General features: G+C 46.1%; 1 protein-coding gene across 5 annotated transcripts in view; it reads right to left on the reverse strand.

Annotated features, from left to right (window-relative positions):
• Positions 1–1,704: 1,704 nt before the first annotated feature.
• CREBBP (CREB binding protein) overlaps positions 1,705–17,903 on the reverse strand; it is a 95,547-nt gene continuing 79,348 nt past the window's right edge. For all 5 annotated transcript variants that reach the window (XM_051779697.1, XM_051779688.1, XM_051779702.1 and 2 more), the window contains 8 exons: positions 14,706–14,856; positions 13,763–13,909; positions 13,274–13,387; positions 12,651–12,816; positions 11,601–11,768; positions 8,334–8,495; positions 7,784–8,065; positions 1,705–6,124 (listed from right to left, as the gene is read on the reverse strand). In XM_051779697.1, the coding sequence (XP_051635657.1) occupies positions 3,953–6,124; positions 7,784–8,065; positions 8,334–8,495; positions 11,601–11,768; positions 12,651–12,816; positions 13,274–13,387; positions 13,763–13,909; positions 14,706–14,856 (3,362 nt within the window). In that variant the 3' untranslated portion in view covers positions 1,705–3,952. The remainder of the gene's footprint in view (positions 6,125–7,783; positions 8,066–8,333; positions 8,496–11,600; positions 11,769–12,650; positions 12,817–13,273; positions 13,388–13,762; positions 13,910–14,705; positions 14,857–17,903) is intronic.

Consider the following 17,903-nt stretch of genomic DNA (forward strand, 5'->3'; position numbering starts at 1 on the left):
TGAGGGCAGAGCCCGGCCCTGCTGAACACCACAGCCAAACACAAAGGATGGAGCAGGGCTCCTTTCAGGGAGCACTAACCACTTCCAGACCGAGGAACCTTCAGCAGGGAACCGTGCCCACTGAACAGAGCCAGCTTTGTAATCCCAGGCCCAGGGGAGCTCCCTGGAAAGCTCCGTGTGCAATTCACTCATGTCTGCAGTGATCCTTGGGACTACACGTGTTGTTTTGGAGGTTCACATCCAAGAAACACTTGCACAGAGCGGGCTTTGTGTGGCACTGGATCTTATGGATTAGGTGCAACAAACCCAGCATGAGCCTTTGCACCACTGCTGCACCCTTCCAGCAGCTGCATTTCCACCTGGAACCAACTCCAGCCCTTCATGGAGATTCCCTGTGCTGCAGCCAAAACCAAAATGACTTCTGAGTCAAACGCTTCCCTCCTGCTGTGCTCACTGCTACCTTCAGCTGACCCCACAGCATTCCTGAGAGCGACACCTTAACGGAGCTCTTGTACCTGCTGTGAAACACCCGGATCTTCCCCCTGCCTCACCTCGGGTGTGCTCTGACCACTGGCCATGAAGTGTTCTCCTGGAGGGATTGCAGGGGATCTGGTGCAGATCCTTCCCTCTATCCAGGCTCGTTTCAATTATCCAGGGCCTGGCACCAGCTGGCTTCAACCACTGCCCTGGCAGCATCCTGCTCCACATTTTAAATTCCTGACTGTGGAGAAGCACAGGGAAGGAGAGATCACCCCACACCTGTGTGCTCTGCAGTGCTCCCCCAGCTCCACAGTGGCTGCTTGATCTTCCCTGCACTGGGACTGTCCCAGCCTGCTTGGCTTCTGTTCCTCCCCTCTGCTTTAACGCCTGGAGGAAGCCCAGAGCAGGCTGTGCTCACACGGGGCTGTGGGCAGCTCTGTGTCCTGGGGGAATGCCACACTCCCGGCCTGCAGGAGCAGGGGTGGTGGGAGGCAGCAGAGTGGACCATGGTGGGCAGCCCAGGAAAGGAGCAGAGAACCGTCCTTGCAGCTCAGTGTTCAGATTTAAGCACCTTCTTCCCCTCCAGAATTCGGGGGGGAAGGGCTTACCCACCCTCTCCGGTGGAGAAGATCCTGCACCGAGCTCCAGTGCACTCTTGCCTTATAAAATCCCAGGTTTCTAGGATGCTGTTCCTTAGTGCCAGTACCTCCCCCATCAAATACAGGCAAGGACTGGAAAAATCCATGCCCATCCAGTCTTCAGACATGCTGAATTTCCTATCAATGCTCACAGGAGACTGGAGTGAAGCCTCCCTGGGGCTGCAGGGACTGCACCCCCAGCCCAGCCCCTGCTCAGGTTTGCTTTCAGCTCTGCACCTCCCTTCTCTCCCCTAACACACCTACTCCAGAGAGCTCCAGTTATTGGATCCACACTGATCCCTTGGCTCTGATCTCACCACACTTCGGGTTGTACTGAAAAATATTCCGGTACTTGCTTCCCATCAGTTGTTTTTTTCCACTCTTGCCCAGGAAGGGGCACCCGAGCGAGCTGCAGCCTGAGCCACACCAACCAGGGCTCGGCTTATCCAAATCCGGAAGCGGTGCCGATGCCTTTAAAATGGAGGCTACTTAGAGGAATTAGTGGGATTGAGTGCAGTTATCTTAACCTCAGGCGTCAGGCTCCGCTGATCCTCGCGGGCACCGGCCAAGTGGAACCATCCTTCAATCCAAGCAGTTTTACCAGCTTTTATTAGAAACACCAGCACATTTCAAGTTTCCTCTTTTTGATCACAAATATAGTATTTTTCCTCTTTTTAAGTACACAGCATGAGACACAGCATCAGGGCTTTCCATCTTTTTTTTTTTTTCCTGTTTACTTTTTTTTTTTTACAGCAATTTCTTTTGGACAAGCTTTGGGTTAGTGTTCACTGACCTCACCCCAGCCCCAAATTTTGACATCTTGAATTGCTGAAGACAATTGCGTGGGCAGATGAATCCGATGGTGGTGAAAAAGGTACAATAGTTAAAAGTTTGCAAGAAAAGTTGAAGCAGAGACCCTCTCCAGTTAAAAAGGCGCCGCCGGGCGCTGTTTTCACAGTACGGGGATAAAAGTTGAGATAAATACTTGCTCTTCTCCCCCCCATCCTCCCCCGACAGCGCTCCAAGAAAAACATTAAGGCTGGAGGAAGCACTAACTGGATGTGAAAAGCCACGTGTGCCTGGTGCTCCCGCTGCCGGGCGGGATTCCCTGCTGGAATCGCTGCAAATCCCATGCCAGGCGCATGGAATGGAGGAGCCTCGAGGTCTGAGGGATGGCGGTTACTCGGCGTGGTCTGAGCTCACACCTACGCTGGGAAAGCTTCCCTGGACGTTTTAACTCCAAGAGAGCAATTCATTGAGGGGAGGAGGGGTGACTATCCCAGGGACATGAGGGCATGTGACAGGATATTAAAGGGAACATGTACATGATTTGTTATTTTTTATTCCACAGAAAACCCTCAAATCTAGACTCAGAGTTAACAGCAGAAAAATAGTGTTAAAGTCAATAGGTTCATATTTTACTGTAGACTAAATAAATTAGCCTAGAATTAACTCAATACTCTCTATTTTCCTTTCATTGGTGATCCTTCTCTAAATTAATGCAGTTTTTAAAAAGCAACGGCTATTAATAATTTATTCCAGTTAACCCTTATGGATGAACACCTGCAAAGAGTCGATGGCTGGGAACCATTCCCCTCTCCTCTCCCTCCCCGAAAAGGAAACAATCACTAAAGGTGTTGTAAAACAGACATTGCTACCTACAATATCCATGGATCGTGCCACTCCTACCGCTGCCTCTGGCTGCTCCGGGTCATGAGTGAATCGTCATAGCTATGTCTTACAAAGAACATGATCCAAAAAAAAAAATATATAAATAAATAAAAACCTTAAACATTCTTACATGGATTTTAAAGAACAGAATACATGTTAAAAACTTCAGTAATTTATATCAATTTTAAGCAATACTTTATATACAATGGAAAAAAGACATGCATAGTCCAAATACAATGTTGAAAACAGCATTTTCATAACAAAAAACCCAAACACTAAGTGTTAATACCATGTACATGGATTCAAGAAGGACCACCCTTTTTGTCTGTTGCACACAGTTTATTTAACAATATGATATTATAAGTAAGAAATGAGTTTTTTTTTTCTTTTTACCATTCTATACAGTGATTGAATCTTCTTGGATTTTCTTATTTATAGTAATTATAGCGCTTGCATGATTTACACTAGAATTGCTTTCCTCGTTTCAAGTTTCACACAGAAGAAAGAAAGAAAAGAATGTTTCTTCTCTATCCAGATCAGCACGGCCTAAGAGTGATCATCCCTATTTCATCTAAGACCAGTTTTATCAGAGAAACAAAGCAACAATTTCTACATCTGCAAGACAAGGATTTTGGCGTTGGCCAATGTGTGCAAGAGTCAATTCCTATCTTCCCAGGGGTAATACTTCAAACGCCTGCAGAGTTCACTATAGAAAACAAAAATCTTCCCGCCATGTGTCAAAGTTACCGGGATACGCTATAATGTTGCATTATTTCAGGAAACAGTTTCTGAATATTATTTTTTTTTTTCTTCTTTTAAACGCAAATGTTTAAAGTCTTGAAAATACAAATAAAAAATATGAATATAATGAACTTGTTTTCCCCGTTAAAAAAAAGGTATGAGTCAACAGCAACAAAAAAAATAAAAACCAAAAAAACCCACAAAAGAGACCAGATATTTTAACCGCCTGGCTTTAACAAAAAAATATATTCTTTGTATTGTTTTTTTTTTCTTTTTATTTTTAAACAGCAATTAATTCTTCCATCTGTAGGAAGCAGCAGTTCCATCTAGGATTCAAAACAACCCAGATGTCTGAATTTTTCAGTACAAAATATCCAAGAACACGAAAGGAAAGAAGAAACAAAAGTGATGCTCCCATAATGCTACAAACCCTCCACAAATTTCTCTAATGTGTCCCCGGTGGTGTCACCAACCAGAGACAATTCGTTAGACAACGCGCTCCGGTTGGGGGTGTTTAGTTGGGGAAGCATTGCACTCTGTTCTGGGTTGCCCAAGTGTCCCTGATCCATGGAACTAGCCATAGTGACTGCGAGTCCTGGGTGGGGGGAACCAGTCTGGGGAGAGACGTGGTGCGGTGACGGTTGGGGCTGTATCCGGGGTGACGGGCTGGAATGTGGTGGCTGGGACTGGGGACGGGGAGACTGAACGGGTGCTGGGGACCGCACCTGGTTGCTGAGGGAGGTGGCGATCTGCTGGCCAGGGAGATGAGACGCCTGCGCTTGTCCTGAGAGCATGTGCTGCTGTGGGCTCATGGGGTTGGGCTGCCCGGGGGACCCTATCTGCTGCTTCATCTGCTGCTGCTGCAGGATGCGCTGCTGCAGGGCCTGCTGGATGTTGGGAGCGCCGTCCGCCCCCAGGCCGGGCTGGCCCATCTGGTTCAGCTGTCCCATCTGAGCCATCTGTCCCATGGAGCTGCCCTGTATGGATAGGTGCTGCTGCATCCGCTGCTGCTGCATGGCTTGGGGGTAACCTCCCGGCCCTTGGGGCTGCTGGAACTGGTTGTGTGCTGCCATCCCTCCTGCCATGCCGGCCCCTCCCTGCTGCTGCTGCTGCTGCTGTTGCTGCTGCTGCAGTAGCTGCCGCCTCAGGATCTCTCGGTACTGCGGGCTCATGTTGGCCATGCTGGGGTTGTGGCCGGGGTTCATGATGCCGATCGCCTGTCCCTGGGGATTCATCGCTCCGATCCCTTGCTGCTGCGGCGGGACGCTGGGTCTCTGCACTCCTGCTTGCATGGCGTTCATGTTCTGCAGTCCCGCCTGCGCGTGCATGCCTGGCTGCTGCATCCCGGTCTGCGGCTGCTGCATCCCGGGCTGGGGCTGGATCCCTGCCTGCGGCTGCATCCCGGGCTGGTTCGCCACGTATTTGGCTGTTCTTTGCTTTATAAAAGCTGCCATAAGCTGAGGGTTGGATTTAAGGATATTAAGAACCTGCTGTTGCTGCTGCGGAGAACTCGGTGATTTCAAGGTCCTCAGCAAGTCCTGAAGTGCGTTCGGGGTGATGCTGCGCGGCGGCTGCTGCACGCCCGGCATCCTGGGCCCGGCCACGGCCTGCGGCGTCGCCATCGGCATCACCGGCCTGGCCATCCCCGGCTGCATCGGCTGCTGCTGCGGCATCGGCGGCGACTGCCACTGCCCGGGCTGCATGTTGGACATCACGGGGCCGCTCACGGGGTTGGGGCGCGGTACATTCATGTTGACTTGCGGCATCTGGTTCACCGAACCCACCGTGGGGTTCACGAGTCCCGGGCGGCCGGGAGGCAAACCATTGTTCATGTTGTTGACCCTGTAGAGCTGCTGCTGCTGCTGCGCAGCCTCTCTCTCGATCTGCCGAGCCGCTTCCACGGCGGCCGGCGGGGGCTGAGCCGGAGGTGGAGGCGCGGAAACCGGGTTTGCGGGTTTTCCTGTTGAGACAGTGGTGGGGGGCTGAGTTCTGGACACACTGGGAAAGCCGGCCGGTGACATACTTACAGGGGAGGGCTGGGGCTGGGGAGCAGGCTGCGGTGTCTGCGGTGTACTTGGCTGCTGTGTGGGGGTACCAGGCGTTGCTGAGGTAGGAGAAGGCAAACTTTGCTGAGGCACGTTTCGGGTGTTCATGGTCGCCATCCTTCTGCGCATGAGCTGAGCCTGCTGCAGGCGATGCTGGATCTGCTGCTGTCGGAGCTTGTGTTTGATATTGAGACAGAATGGCACGGGGCATTTGTTCTCTTGGCAGTGTTTGGCATGGTAGCAGCAAAGAGCGATGAGCTGTTTGCACACCGGACAGCCACCGTTGGTCTTGCGCTTGCAGCCCTTGGTGTGCTGGACAACCCGTTTCATCTTCTGGCAGGATGGCAGGGAGCAGTTTGCGTTGCGGCACTGGCAGGCGTGGACGAGGGACTGGATGCAGCGCTGGATGCTCAGCCGCCGCGACTCCTGGGGGCTCTTGGACTGCTGCTCTCCTTGGCTGTTGCTCTCATCATCCAGACCCAGGCCCCACTTAACCATCTTGTGGTCATGGCTCTTAGTGTTGTAGCAGTTGATGCAGAGGTCGTAGTCCTGCAAGAAAAGAACACCCAGAGCTCAGCTGCCGAGGGAGCACGAACCACGCTGACAGGAGAGCACAGTGGTGCCAGGTGAGCAGCACCAGCAGGAACACTTTGGGTGTCCGTGGGTACAACCACACAGAGCACAAGCAGGACAAAGCCACGCGCTCCCAACAGCTGCCACCTCCATTTACACCCCTTTCCATTTACACCAGGCAGGGAAGCAGCTGTGGGAGCAGGGCTTTGGGGCAGGGAGGGCAGCAGCCCCAGCAAAGCCAGCCTGCAATCACAGCTCTTGACCACAGTGGGTAACAATGCAATCAGGGGCTGACATTTTATTACATGAAAATGTCTTGCAGGAATAATTTTTTTTTTATTTTTCCCTTTTGGTGACAGGAACTATTTATTTTTCTGATACCTATTTGGGTACCAAAACCTCCAACTAGTCAGATAAACCTAAGGTCACTGCCTGAAAGGCAGGGTTAGCTCTCCATTTAGCTATTCTTAGTGTAATTACTGACTAATAATTACTGCCCTGAAATACGTATTTTTTTAAATCCCTAAAACAACCCTCAAATGAAGTGCAAGTTTCATGCTAAGACAGACACTTACCTGAAAATCTCCTTACCCCCCAGATTTTCACTGCCCTGTCTCTCTTTCGCTGCAGGAAGGGCACTCCCTTACACAGGGTTACCCAGAGGCAGCCTAAAGGTCATACCTCCTTCCACCACCTAATTCCCCCTGTGTGGGGGATCCATCTCCTGCAGCCTTGCCTCCAGAAGCCCTGCTCAATGCTTTCCTCTGAGGGATTAATTAAGACTCTTCCACCACAAACCTGGCAGTAACTTTTGGTGTAAAAACTAGGCTGCACTTACTCAAATTTCTTTTGTTCAGCTACAGCCAGAGGTCAACACAAGCCCTCACGAAGCCACTGGTACAGCCCCATGGATAACTGTTCCCTAACACAGCTAACACGGAAGTGATCTGTGTGTAAAAGGGCTGGACCTTAAAAGCACCGAGCCAGGTCAGCAGCAATTATTTGGTCTGATGTGAAGGGCAGGGAGCCACTAGTGTTGGACCAAAGGGACAACAGTGGGGAGGTGTGGCAGCCTCCTCAGCCAGCCCTGGGACACGTGCCCAGCTCTGCTCCGTACAGCACAAGCACCATGTACAGCAGAAGGAACATGGCCCTGCAGGAGGGTAAGTCAACTGCTCTCGTGGACATTCACCAAATGTGGATGAGTCAGTGCCCTGCAGACTCTGACCAGTCTGACACAGTGCCACCCCCCACCCAGTCCTAAAGTTTGAGCAGCCTGGTCTAGGGGGAGGTGTCCCTGCCTCTGGCAGGGGGTGGAAGGAGATGGTCTTTGAGGTCCCTTCCCACCCAAACCATTCTAAGATTCATGATTCTTTAAAACTTAGTTAAAAACTTGTCTATGCAGAGCAGCCACAGGGGAATAAATGATGTAGCAGGAGCCACTCCAGAGTTGTCCATGTTGAGAACCTAAAGCCACTTCTAGAAGAAGAGGTACCCACCTCTCCTACCCACCTGATAATCACCTTCCCTTAAGGCTTAGCACCCTTTCATCAGGATAGGCTTCTGGGCAATATCCAAAAAAACCCCCCTGAAGCTCAGCTGTAGGGCAAGAGTTCTGAGGTGCCCCCCACGTACCTCACAGACAGTGCAATGCCACCTTGTCTCCACGTGATGCTTGCACTCGTTGCACGTGTAGACGAAGCGATCCTGCCCCTGGGTGTGCAGCTCCACCAGCATGCACAGCGTGGACCACTTGGAGCGGCGCAGGGAGGAGAACTCCCAGTGCTTGTCCCTGGCCAGGGTGAGGAAGGCGTCCCGCCCGTCCATCAGATCACAGCTCAGCAGCGGGTCGGGGTCCACGATGGGGTGCAGGGTGTTGATCACGGGCCCGGCGTGTAAGTGAATCACAAAAAAGACCTGTGGGCAAACGGGGAAAGGGGGAACAGTCAGCGGGGTCAGGTAATCTCGCAGGAGGAGGCTCGTGCTCTCTGCAGCAACGGTGTGCTACAAACCTTATCTAATTAACTGAGTTGAAGCTAATCTCTTCCAGTCTGTTGTTATGCAACAGAAACATTTCTAACCCAACCATGAGCTTTACTCCTCCTGAGTTTTCAGTTCTGAGCATCACCATGCCCGGGCTGACCGGCACGAACCCTTCTCTCTGCACTGCACATTTTGACAGTACCTCTTTATGCTTCTCCATGGTGGCATAGAGCTTCTGAGACAGGTCATTGGACACGTTGGGCATGCTGGGCTTCTTCTTGTTGGCTCTGCTGATGCTGCTCTTATTCTTGTTGGTTTTTTTGTTGTTCTTTTTCTTGGCATTCTTGCTGTCGCCCTGGCTCCCCTGCAATAAAGGCACGGGAAGGATGTTACACTTTACAGAGCTCTCTCCCATTCACTGAGCTCACACTGACACACTTCTGCTGTCAGGAATAGAACTTTGTTCCAATGCCTGCAAATCAGCCCTGCTGTGTTAAATATATCCTATCTTCCAGGAAAAATCAAAAGCCAAACTGGCAGGCAAACAAATCCAAACACTGATTAAAAACAGACTTTTAAAGTACATATATACATTAAATAATTCCCATCTTACCCTGATTTTTTTTCCCTCTCAAACACTGTACTTCAGCTTCCACTGCTTGCTTTATAAGATCTTATAGACATCTGATGATAAAACCAGCTACAAATAAAATGGACTTCAAAACAACTCCAGGATTGCAGTATCTTGCTTTGCTGTGCATTTGGGATTTCACACACTTGATCGAGCTCTGATTTAAGGTTTGTTTGTATTTACTGAACAAATTTAGGGTGAGGACATAGAGAAGAACATGAAGGATTTGAACTGAAACCAACAAATCACGTTATTCTCCATCCTGCAGACTTCCAGCTGCACGTGCAACTCCAAAAAAATAACCTCCAAAACCTTCACTTGTGCCCAAGTTATAACACAGACCACAGTGGCCATACACTGAATACTGGATGTAAGTAAAGAGAGTAAAAAATAGCAGATGATGTTATTTAGATGACCTGGGAAAACAGAAATAACTTGTAGGAGTTCTCATGTCCTTGAAAAATCAAACCCCAAGCCCTCAGCAGGGAGCTCACTCAGTCAAACCCCCTCTCTAACTGCGAGAACATTGGTCATCATAAAATTAAAAATAAGCTACTGGAACACTCTAATATATATAAATATATATATATACACACACATATGCAAGAAAGTTCCATGAACAGCACGTACAAGCAAACACAGGGTTTATCCACAGGCATATTTATTCAAGGAAAACAAAAATATTCCAATTGCAGAAAGCAATTCTATTTATAGACTGCTGCCACCCTTCCATTCCATTAATTAGGGTTGGACAGGAATTCCCTGGCCACTCCTGGGGTCTCTGTAACTAATTTTACGGACTTTTTGGCCAAATCTGTTTGGAAATTAAAATGAGACTATTTTATGGGAAACCAGACAGGGCTCTAAGTGATCTGAAGGGATTCAGAAGTGAGCTATTGTATGTTCCCACCTTGACTTCCCCCTAATTTTCCACCACCCTGATGGAATTGGGGCCTGTCCTCCTTTGCCTGCACATCCTGGAGCATCAACAGAGACTTTAAAATTTAAACACCAAAAGGAAGGACAGATTGAAACTTATCTAACAAGACAAGTCTAAGTTTTCTTTCTACTCCACCTTCACCAAGTTTATATTTGGTCAACTGTACAAAGCATTCCAAACTGTTCTAAGAAGTTGTAAGATTGTGTTTGTACCACTTTATTTTGATATTCAGCCAGGTCACCCAGAGATATGTGAGCCTTGCCCCTTCAGAATGTTCCAAGAATTCTGAATATTTCCCACTTCTTTAGACTCTCTTTATCTGATACCTGCAGCACACGTTGACTTTTAAGAAGCTTTCTCTCCACATATACAAAGTTTAGGATGAAGAATTCAAGAAAAGACAGATAGATTCTGTGCCATTTCAATCCCAAGACCCATCTCGTGGTTCCACCCACAGAGATCCCCATTGCTGGGCAGTTTCCTCCATGAAGTGACCCAAGTTCAGGTCTCTGCACTGGAGAAGTTCTCACACTTTTAAAACTACTCCTTTTCCTGAGCCAAGTGGCAAAGACCACACTGTTCCATTCCTTGTTGTGTTCTTGGCTGACATCTCAGCGACCTGGATGCAGAGTTTGTCCCCTTGCTGCCCCAAAACAGCATCAGTGGCATCAAGTGGGAGCACAAGGATGTTCACAGTCAGGGCTGCACCGTCTCACTTCAGACCACAACTTGCACGAGTTCAGAATTAGTTGTTCTGGGCTTTTTAAACACCTTTTTTCCCCTCTTGGATGCAGAATAAATGCTTTTACTGGGAGGGCACCCTCTGATTTACTGGATATGATAGTTAGCAAAAGAGGGCTGCAGCTCAATCCCAAGCCTTGTCTTCCACTTCTTTTTATATTGCTTGGTTTGTTGAAATATTTCAATATTCGAAGTTACATTCAGAAGGAACAAAGTGAAAGCTGTTAACCTTTTGGTTCCATAAAAACACAGCAACAGACTGTATTAGCCTTGAAGGAGCTGCTAAAGTTTAACAGAAGGAACTTCCTGACACAATGAAATCAATAGATGAAGGTCCATCCCTCCACATCAATCCCAAGTAACACACCCTGTAAGCAAACAGTCATGGCATCCAAGCTGAAGGCAAGTTTTCCCCATGTAAAGCTTTTGGTTCCACCTCAGTCTTGTTAGACTTCAGATTTCCCTATAATATTTATTTTAAAACCATCTTGCTGCAAATCACAAGTCAAAGGGTCAGCATAAAAGTGCTGAGGCCATTTGGTTACAGACAAAATTGACACAGAAACAAAAATGAATGATGCAATTCTGGCCAGGACCCTGAAAAATTTGTTTGTTGGGGTTTTGTTTGGTTTTTTATAGGCAGAGGGAGAATCGTGGTGAAGGAACAGCACCATCAGGATCAATGTTTCCCACCAACACAAAGCTTGCAATAAATACTTTTAAATATCAGCCCCTTGCTGTTGCAAAGGACAACAAGTACTTGTGCTTAAATAACAGCCACATTTCATTCAGCTTTGGAAAATCCAGCACCTTTCAAAATGCAAATACTGAAGGTGCTTTGCAAAGGTGTGAACCAGCTCAGCCAAATGACTGTGAGCAAATGCAGTGATGCAAAAGCAGCTTAACACATTTCTCTGAGAATGGAGATGCTGAACTGACACAGCTGACTCCTGAGTCTGTTAAAATAAACCCAAACCAAGCCACCAGTGTATTTGTTAACCATGAAAAAAAAAGAAATGCAGTAAAGGGACCCCTGATTTCGTGGCTGATGTGAATGACCTTTTCTAGTTTACTGGATGTGAATTCTCTCATTTCTTAAAACATTGATTGTCAGCTTTGTGAGCCAGGAGCAAACACAGCACATAAAGTTAACCCACCTCTGTTGTTTCACTTGCTGCAGTGCTTTCTTCCTTTTTCCTCTCCTCCTCCTCCTGCTCCAACTCCTTAATGCTTTCTTCCAGCACATTGGGCCAGAAATCACCCTCAAAGTAAGGCAGCTCCTTGGCACTGGTCAGCCTGTCCTCAGTTGCTTGTTTGAAGATGTCCTGTTGAGCACATCACACAATTCCAGGAATAAATGAATGAAGATCACTCAGGGGAAAGAGGAGAACCAGAGACAAGGCCCCAAAGCCCTTGGCCTGCTCCTGCCAGGTCTCCTTCTCTGGGTGCAGCTCCAAAACCAGCCTGGCAATGCTGATAACAGCCCACCCCCTGTTTTATCTTAGAGAGACACTGCTGAGCCTCTCCTGAACCCCCATCATGCCACCAGTTCATGTTCCTGACCTGATGGGAGACACCAAGAGACCCCTGGAAAACGTAACAAAGCCCTCCCTGGCTTCAAGACCACTTTTTATTAGGAGGCACAGATTTTGCAGCTCTTTGCTACACTAAATCCCATGGCAAGGCTTGTTAGAGGCTGTTCCACTCCACACATTTAGTAACTGTCACTTGCCATCAAAACATCGATTTTTTGCCGGCACTGTCACTGCCATGAAGGAATTCTTGTACATTTTAGCATGTAAGGAGTGGCAAATGCTCCCTTTGCCACCTTCAACATATTTCCTTGGGTGCATGTGTGATGTTCTCTAATTAAGAAAATCATCCTTTCTATAAGGAGGGTTTTTTTTTTTATTTCACACTAGTGGGGCCCCGAGTTCCACCTCCAGAACTACCAAAGCAAACAGTTTCTTAACAAGCTCCATATTTCCTTGCCTAAAAACTGCAGTGAAAGACAAGTACACAAAGGCAGGTTCTTGCAGATTTCTCTTTGTTCAGACACCAAACCTAAGGAATTTTCAGCCTGAAAGGCAGAACCTCAAGAAAACCTAAGAAAATGAAGACACTGGCTGAGAATAAACCCCTTGTAGGACACCATCCCAGTTTGAAAAGCCCATAAAAATTAAATCAGGAATTAAACAGTAGCAAACCTTGTAGTCATGAATGATTCTCTCAGCAAATGCCTTGTCCAGCATCTTCTTATACCACTCTTGCAAACGTTTGGGTTTGGGTATTTTCTGGTCAGGGGGGTGGCAATGGAAGATATAATCATCTCCTTCACTGGGGGGACAGGCCCAGATGTGCCCTGTCACATACCTGGTGTGACACACAACAAACAAAATCTGTGACTACCACTACAAAATTAACTCCAACTGAGGTATAAATTCAGAGCTCTGGCTTTATTTTTTTTTAATATTTTTCTATTTTTATTTTGTAGCAAAGTTGCCAGGGCAATAACTTCTGTTTAGACAAGGGATAAGGTCTGGGATATAACAACAAAGCTGAAATATCAAGTGAACCTCTGACCCAGTCAATGATGTGCTGTCAGTTTAAAGAATCCTGACAACAAACCACCACTTTAATGACAGAAATCCCAATTTCTCTGTCCAGTGCAGAAGAGGTGGGTGTTCCACAGATCTTGGAGAGGACAGAGGGAAACAGAGACTACCCCAAAATGAAAAGCTACATGGCTCCCTGGATTAAAAAAAAAACAACCAACAAACAACCCACACTAAAAAACCCAGATTCCTTTCCTCACAGAGATCTGACTTACCCGAGTTTCTTCACATATTCCAAATATCCAATGAGGATTTCATGATAAACTGCAGTTCGGAGGCAGCGGGGGCGGAAGAAGTGGATGCTGTCTAGGTAGGATATGTACACACGCCTGCAGCAACGAGAGCACAGCCACAGTCACATGGGGCTGCTCTGGCTACTGAGAGCTGCCTTTCACCCCAGATGTGTACACAGAAAGAAGAATTAATGATGGTGAGATTTTAATGCATATTCAATCATCTCAACGTGGTGTAAACAGTTCTCAAAAGCCAAAAACGGGCAGAATTTTTTTTTCTTTTAGGCAGCAAGAGAACACATCGAGAGGCAAAGTGAAAAACAGAATGCAAAACATTGTGATGCTTTGTGTTGCCATGTCTTCCCCTTCAAAGCCACCTTTGAAGTGCCACAGAACTGAGCCACAGGGCCCAGTTCTCTGTGTTTGCCAGTGGCTTTAGCCATTTGCCCCTGTGCAGAGAGGGGAGGGTACCTGGTGTTGGGAGGGGGGCAATCCGAGCCGTACTCCTGCACGTGCATCCCGAAGAAACACACGTCCACCCCGTCGATCTCCTCAAAGGCAAACAGAGCTTTGGTGCGGTAAGGGAAGGATTCTGACATCTCCCCAGAGTCCACAAACCTGCAGGGAAGGGTGGGAGGGAAGGATAAAAAAAAGAACAACAAAAAGCCAACTATTAAACCGGTGTCCTACCAGAACGAGGAAATTATTTTCAACCTTATTTTTAACCCGTTAGGAACATTTACACAGAAGTTAAAGGGGGGGCAGATCAGAGCTGTAGTAAAACAGGGAGTCCCATCACTGTAAATTCATGGAAAGACTGTTTCCATATAGAACACAGGACTGAACAGGCCAGCATTGAGTATGTGAATATCCTCAGAGACCACAAGCCTTTAAATAGGTTGCAGAGCAGAAAACCTGATGCATTATGAGGAGGTGATGTCACATAAACACTCTCTTTATGAATTAAAGCCAAAATGCTCCACAGAATAAACCTTTTAAGCTTTTCATTTATAATGAAGTAAATTAAAAATCCCTCCTGAAAGCCAAAGTGTTTATAAAAACACAACAAAACAGTAAGGAACAGTGAGGAACAGAATCTCAGCAACTGCTCCAAACTAAACTGAATTCTGAAACACCAACCAAAACGGGGTCAGACTCCTAAGATTTAGCAACACAAAGTCACAGTATTATAACCAAACCCAGGATGCCCCCACACTGCCCCCCATACAGTCAAAGTACAATTGTCACCTCCTCTGCTTTTTTGTACCTTTCATGATCTTACTCATGCCAGAGTTCCAAAGATGTGTAAAGGGATTAAGGTGCAAATTGCCAAAGTTTTGCAATATCTACACAAGGAGACTTCAAAATAAAATCAATTTAAAAAATTGCATTTATCAGAATTAACAGAACTAACCTGGATTTCATTCCTGGTTTGACTTCTACTGTCTTATCTGAACTTGCTACTACTCTGACAAAGACCTCTCCAGCTTCAGGATGATTCTGTCGCCGCAGAAATTTGTTCACTCTGTCTTCCAAATGGTTTCCTAAACGTGTTGTCTGCAGCCCTGGAAGTGAAGTGGGAGAGAACATGACAATGGCAACTTAATTCTGGAGGAATCATTTAAGTTCAGGGTGTTACTGTGCTTTTTAAACTCTTTCAGCTCGTTTCTCTGGACGGAAGTAGGGTTTTTTTCCCCTTTGTTTTACCTGCGTATGAAAATCTGATGGTTTTATTTATGCAGCCAAAAATAAAAAAAAAGCAAACCCATCCATGCTTTCCCCCAAGCCTGAAGGTGTTCACACCCTATTGTGGAAGCTCAAAACCACTACAGTGGGAAAATTACCCCGTAAGTGAACCAACAAAGGCGGCTTTACGTAGCATTTTTCAATTTGCAGGCTTATTTTATGAACACTGCAAATGTTTTCTCCTGCCAAACCCACTCTCTGGCTGCTTGACAGAGATTACATCACTTTATAGATCTGGCTCCATGCCACACCTTTTCAAGCAAAGCAAAGCAAATCACCAGAAATGAAAAGCCTTTTGACTTCAACGGAGATTTCATTGCTTTTGCTTTTCTTTTCAAGAGAGCTTTTAGACTGCAGTTACAGTAATCTGCACACCAAGGTTAAATAGTTCCTGCACAGGGAGAGAGGTCTTGGAAAGTTCAAGTCCACAGATTGTCCAGATCCCCTCTCTTGCTCTTTACATTCACAATTGGCTTTTGTGGTCTTACAGGATGTGATGGTTTTCAAATAAATCCACAACAAATTACAGAAATCACAATGAAGATTTTGGTTAAAATTAAGAAAACAGAAGGAGCCCACTGTTCTGACTTGAAGATTTATGACTACTTCTCTTATCCTGCTGTACTTATTTTACTAGACAATATTCCTATTTCATTTTATGGTCAATCTGCTATCTTTTCCAAAGTGATGGTGTAATCTCCAGATGTTCATTTTACTAGAATACATTTAATTTTCTGCTCTCCATTGCTTCATTTTTCAGTTGTTATTTGGTTCCTGACACAAGGCTCTTGGTTCTTTCTCCTGACATCCAGAAAGCTGCAGTGGAATATCTACACTAAAATTCCTTAGGTTCCAATACTGGGGAAAACCCCCACATACACTCAAAGGATGATCTCATTTTCTAAGGTATTTATATATTTAAAATTATTATATAAAATCATAGAATTGTTTTGGTTGTAAAGGACCTTAAAACTCATTTAATTCCACCCCCTGCCATGGGCAGGGACACCTTCCACTGTCCCAGGTTGCTCCAAGCCCTGTCCAACCTGGCCTTGAACATTTCCAGGGCTGGGGCAGCCACAGCTTCTCTGGGTAACCCATTCCAGGGCCTCTTCACCTTCACAGGGAGGAATTTTTTCCCAATATCCCATCTAACCCTGCTCTCTGTCAGCTTAATCACAATCAGTTGATAGAAATTCCCAAAAGCATCAGTCTTGATTTATATCTTTCAGCCTGCCCCCCTTGTCCACTGAGATTCTGTGGTTATAACCAGCACAACACAGTCTAAATATCATTTACTTGGGAGTCAATAACTAAATTCAAAGGCAGGTTAAAATAAAAATACACCAAGGCCTTTTAAATTCCAACACCTTGGCCTTTCCAGTGTTTCCCAGCCCAATACACTATATTGGGCTTTCCATATATAATATGAAGGGGATTTTAAAGGGAATTCACAACTTCTTTATGAGGACATTTTTTTGTTTCGTTGATTTCTCTGACTACAATGAGAAAAAGAGGAAAGGGCTCCATCTCAGCTGATGAGTTAGGAAGCCACTAGAGTTAACTCCACTGTCTTGTGTTTTCATCTCATCATCTTCCCAATGCTAAGCAACCAAGGGATATCTGCTTCCTTCCTTATGCTGCTGTGCATTAGGACTCGAAAACCAACCAACACAAAAAGACCAGATTAGAAGACAAAAGAAACAGGCAGCATTAAGATCACAGGTACTGTAAGGAAAGGATCTAAGACTTGCGTTTTTTGATTTATTGGAATGTGCAAGTTCCTTTAGAAAGCAACCAGAGTTTGGTTCTTGGACACCTCTCACACCTACACTTCTAATAAAGGCTCAGTGAAAACTGCAGTGCACACTTGAACAAAAGGCACCCAAACTGTTAACAAGGAACGTTCAGCACAGCAGGTTTGTGGCAGCAGCAGTGGCCAGACATTTGTGAGGGGATGAGTAATGGGACACATAGGAAGAAAGTCAGACTCCTGGCTCACTGTGACTTTTTGTCAGGAAACTACTGTGGGTGACTTATTTGTCAGGATATCTTTTGTCTTTGAACATCTCTGCATCGGGGAAGTGATATTTGTAGATTTTCTTAGGAAAATAAATACTTGAAAAGTTTGGGGTCTCACAGCTGCACACTTGTTGTATTTGGCAGGCTATCAGTTAATTAACCAATTTTACTTAATATACATTAATGTTCCACAACACCTGAAGGACCTGCTGCCTTGGTTATTTATTAGCAGTTGTGCCACTGTGCTTGAGAGAGTGTAGAAATATTGGTGGCAATTAAAACTTGATTGTATTACTTGATTGTAATACCTTGTAAGTAAAAGTTTTTATGGGGAGAGGGAACATGTTAATGTTTCAATCTTTCACTGCTCAGGTTTGTTTTCAGGTCAGCAGTAAGACCAAGATTTGGACAAGAGCAGGCCTTCCTTTTCCTTCCCTGTTCTTCCATTTCCAGTAGAGCATTGTTAGAGCAGCTGATCTCCAGAGCTGAGCCCACCACTGGGTTACAGCAGGACTCAAATCATGGGAAAAGGAAAAGACAGTCAAACAGCAGGGAAAGAAAAAGAAGGAAAGGGAAAAAGCACCACTGTCCAGAACAGAATGGTCACCTTGAACTAAATGGGTGGTTTACACAAACCTTAAACAACTGCAGGTATCTGAGGAGTCACACACTTGTTTCAGACAATTTACATCAGTATCTGCTCTAAAGCCAGCACATGACAGAAGAGGCATCCATTTAAAATGGTTATCTAAAACTACATTTTGATTTCATCATTTTATTAATGTTCTCTTACAACTTTAATCTGTCTTTAATGAGACTAATTTAGATCTCTCTAACAATGCTG

Source organism: Manacus candei, unplaced genomic scaffold (genome assembly GCF_025592945.1).
Source record: "Manacus candei isolate 608988 ecotype Guabito, Panama unplaced genomic scaffold, ASM2559294v1 h1tg000002l, whole genome shotgun sequence".
Lineage (NCBI taxonomy): Eukaryota > Metazoa > Chordata > Aves > Passeriformes > Pipridae > Manacus > Manacus candei.